Genomic DNA, 4,526 nt, shown 5'->3' with positions numbered 1-4,526 from the left:
CACCCTCCCCATCCCGCCCCTGACTGGGCAGGGCGGGCGAGCAGGCAGGCCAGTTGAGGTGGAATCTACCTCGATGCTATTGTGGACCACACGCTACCCTGACAAGCTCAGGGGAGGCCTGCATGGCGGTCTTGCAAACTCAGAGACCTAAAGTCACCACAAAGGATGGTCTGAAATTAAACTTTAACTAAAAGCAGTGATGGTGGGCAGTTCCGTCCTGGGCCAGTATCTTCACTGACAAGGTCAACCTATGCCTTCACTGAGCCTGTCTGTCTTTTTGCATCTATGATAACATCCCTGTGAAATGTCTGGGTGACTTGTAACTTCCCCTTTTCTGGACCCCTTGGGGCACAACCAAATGTGCTGGGTCCCAGGACAGAGACCGCAGATTCCTTCATGATCATGTTAATTGTTCCTGCACCCACCTAAGTGAGTGTCCATCATTTTACTTTTTTTTTTAAATATATTTTATTGATTTTTTTTTACAGAGAGGAAGGGAGAGGGATAGAGAGTTAGAAACATCGATGAGAGAGAAGCATCGATCAGCTGCCTCCTACACACTCCCTACTGAGGATGTACCCGCAACCCAGGTACATGCCCTTGACCGGAATCGAACCCGGGACCCTTCAGTCTGCAGGCCGACGCTCTATCCACTGAGCCAAACTGGTCAGGGCCATCATTTTACTTTTTATCCAATCCCAGGGGTTCCCCCCACCTCCTTTGCTTTCTCCCACCTCTCTAGTCCAGTGGCTCTCAACCTTGGCTGCACGTTAGACTCACCTGGGCATCTTTTTAAAATCCTGATTCCTGGGCCTCCTCCTCCGGAAATTCTGTGTCTTTGTTACTCATGCTGTGGCCCCACCCCATCACAAAGACACAGAATTTCCGGAGGAGGAGGCCCAGAAATCAGGATTTTAAAAAGATGCCCAGGTGATTCTAACGTGCAGCCAAGGTTGAGAACCACTGCTCTAGTCTATCACCAATGGATCTCGTGTAACCCACCTGCATCCCTTGCCTTTGATTGCAATGCATAAATACAGTTGTAACTGAAGTACGGTACCCATTTGCTTTGTGTAACAATGGACAGGTTACTTTGATTTTCTAAATTGTATAAGTCATCCCATTCGATTGAATGCCTTATCGATTGAATGACTATCCCATTGATTGTTATCTTACTAGTTTTAGAGAGCACATTTTTCCTTCACCTGGGAAGGCCTAAATTGTTTTAGTGGCCACAGGTGGTGCGTTCCAGCTGCCTCAGTGGTCCCGAGACCAGGACGGCACAATTACTCTAAATTGTCCTGACAACTCAGTGGTCGGGAGACCCGAGGGCTCTAGATAATGTGTTTCTATCAACTCAGTGATCCGGAGACCCAAAACTGTAATTTAGATAACATGCCTAAGTTTAACCCAGGTTACCCAAGGGCTCTAGATAATGTATTTCTGTCACTTCAGTGACCCCGAGACCCCCGAAACTGTAATTAACATGCTTGATTCTGCTTCTGTAATCTGCTTTTTGGCGAGCCAGGTGCCACATTCCAAACCCTGGGATGTCATCAATACCTTTGTGATTCTTGCCTATATAAGTCTGGTTTTGCCACCCTCTTGGGGCTATGAGATTTGGGAATGCCCCCTCATAGTCCCGGATTGCAATAGATGTGACTCTTTCATTCGACTTCTGGAGGCGTCCTTCCGTGATTCGCGGGGTGCATTACAACAGTAACCCTGCCGTTTTCCAGAGCATTATCTCAATTCCTTGAGGTTCTGCTTCCCGGCATATGTCGACGGTTTGGCTCAAATAAACTCACAGAAATTCTTTACAGGTTTCAACGGGTTTTTTGCGTTAACATTATGGGAAGGAGGCTGCTGTGTGTGCCCTCAAGGCACCCTCCAAGATGCTTCTTTAATTGGAGCAAAATACACGTGACGTGACAGTTTCCACCTGAACCTTGGGAAAAGGTCCCGTTGGGTGGTGTGATGCGTCTGCCCGCCGTGGTGCCCTCACGCTCGGGAATTCTTCTCGCCTGGCAAAACCCAGACTCTGTCTCCACGAAACATCCACTCCCCGGTCCCTGTCCTGCCGGCCTCTGCCACCCACTCCTCTCCTCTGTCTCTTCAGATGGGACCCCTTTAGCTACTTCCGATTTCTTTTTAACCTTATAATCTTTAAAAGAGTTAAACTTTTTACGTGATAGAGATTAAAGATTCCGCGAGACTTTATCTGATCAAGAGGAGCTCCAATCCAGGGGTAGGGTGGGTCTGGGCGGGGACGGGAGGTGGAGGGGAGTGGTCTTGCCCCAGGAGTTGGGTGGGGGCGTTGATTGGATTTGTCACCTTATTTAAGGGCCAATCCTACACCTTCTAAGTCTTGAGAAGAGAAGCCGCCATACTGCGTGCTCCTGATCTGTTCCTGATCGGTGAGTATCGCCCGGAATTCCCCACATCCTCAACCTTTCCCCTCCCTCCCGCCCCGGGCAGCCTTCAGGTGGAAATAGAGGAAGAAAAAGCCGGGATGAGAATCCGGGATCGGCTGCCACAGCAGCGCTTTTTCTTCCCTTTCTCAAGGCTTCCGTCCCATGGGGCTAAAGGGCTTGGGAAACCCACTGGGCTCTCTTCATCCAACCCCCTGGTTCCCGGCTCCTGGTTTCACCCCAAGTGTCCTTCCTCATGGACCTCGGGCACCGGCCCCAGGCACCACGTGTCTGCCCGCCCTCCTGCCTGGGTCCTGGGACCCAGCACCCCTGTGGGTGGGGTGGGTGCCTCGGCCCATGGGCTCCTTGGAGTGGGAACCCTTGTCCCCCCTACAACCGAGGAGCTGGGATGCAAGGAATGTGTGAAGCCCTGACATTTTCCAGTGCCTTTTAAGAGGGTAGAAATGAAAAAGAAGGGGGAAGTGAAATGGACTCCACATGGGCCCACTTAGGCTACACCCTGGGCCACCAAGCCAAAGCTGTAGTCACCCCCTAAGGTTTTGAAAGCCTCAGGTTTGGGGAAAACACCTTAAAATCCACAGACAGTGGAGGAGATCCAGTCCGCACGACTCTATTGATGTCATTTTGGCCTCTTGCTCCCCACCTCCTGGGACCTGGTGTTTGCATTCCTGGCAGGTCATCCTGGGCCAGGCCCTCAGGCGGTCCAGTCGGCGCTGGCGTCCAGAGTCCTCCGCCTGTGGGACTCAAACTCTGGGGGCACTTTCTGTGCTGAGAGCAAAGTGCCGCCACTGTTTGGGTTCCTCCGACCGAGACGGAGCTTCTGCTGATGGGCCGGGAGGACCCTGCCCGCTGTGGCCTCCGGGAGGTGTGCGAAACCCAGGGCCCGGGGGACACCACGGCTCAGCCTGTGGCACTCAAATGAGCAGGCACTCTCCGATGCCCGGGCAGATAGTGCTGCAACATTTGAGTGTCACCAGAGGACACATACAGGGAACACCCCCCCCCCCCATCTGGGCTGGCCAGGTTGACTGCCGGCTGTCCATGCCACATGTGACCGCGTGCAGCCAACTTTCCTTGCTGGAAGCCAGTCCATCCTTGCTGCTTGACACAGTTGCTGCAGGGAAGAAACATCTGTACAGCATATGTTTCAAGGGACCTGGCGTATATGCCATACTGTTCTTAATATCTTTGCTGCTCCCCCTCTTAGCCCTGTGTGTTTTAAACAAGACCACCTCCCTGATAAAGGTTGTTTCCCCAGGTGAAGATTTTTTCCCTGGAGTTAGGGATTAACAGGACTAAGAAAGAGAATAAATCAGTGAAATGCCCTAGTGTTACAGAAATACCATGTACTACTTATGAAGAACTTGGACTAAGACCGTTGGCCCACATAAATTTGGGACGTGTTGGGCCCACATCCCCAGGGGTCTGCCCACCAGGGAAAGCACCAAAGCCTATACCCCGCGAGACCCACCGACACAGGGCAGTCCCAAGGAAGGCCAGCAGCGAGGCTGGGAGGACATAACCTTTACTGGGTAACATAATCTCCTTCAGTCACTACCTTGTAGAGATTAACCTAGAGGGGTTAAACTCAACAGAACTAGATTAACAAACGCCCTAACCTTTGGAATAGAATGGACAGGATTAAAATCAACTGGTATAAATAGAGATGTAACAAGACAATCAAGACCTGACCTGAGACCGAGTGTTTCCAACATGGCGGCAGCGAAGGATGCGGATACCCCCAGCAGCACCAACGGCGGCGGCAACAGCGGCGCGGATACCCCCAGCAGCACCAACAGCGGCAGCAGCAACGGCGAGGGCAAGAAGCGCTTTGAAGTGAAAAACTGGAAAGCAGTAGCGCTCTGGACCTGGGACCTTGAGGTTGACAACTGTGCCATCTGCAGGAACCACACTATGGATCTTTGCATAGAATGCCAGGCGAACCAGGCCTCTGCCACTTCCGAAGAGTGCACCGTTGCGTGGGGAGTCTGCAATCACGCCTTTCACTTACACTGCATCTCTCGCTGGCTCAAAACACGGCCCGTGTGTCCGCTGGACAGCAGCGAGTGGGTGTTCCAAAAGTACGGGCAATAG

At 52.0% G+C, this 4,526-nt stretch overlaps 1 protein-coding gene across 1 annotated transcript; it reads left to right on the top strand.

The window, feature by feature from the left end:
- Nucleotides 1–4,145: 4,145 nt before the first annotated feature.
- On the top strand, nt 4,146–4,526 carry LOC308530696 (E3 ubiquitin-protein ligase RBX1-like; the record flags this gene model as incomplete). Its single annotated transcript, XM_081107384.1, has 1 exon — nt 4,146–4,526. The coding sequence occupies one exon, from the start codon at nt 4,146–4,148 to the stop codon at nt 4,524–4,526; it is 381 nt and encodes a 126-aa protein (XP_080963510.1).

The sequence above is a fragment of the Myotis nattereri genome (genome assembly GCF_964212035.1).
Source record: "Myotis nattereri genome assembly, chromosome: 15".
Lineage (NCBI taxonomy): Eukaryota > Metazoa > Chordata > Mammalia > Chiroptera > Vespertilionidae > Myotis > Myotis nattereri.
Note: the sequence above shows the minus strand (reverse complement) of the source record. Positions and strands in the feature narration are given on the sequence as shown.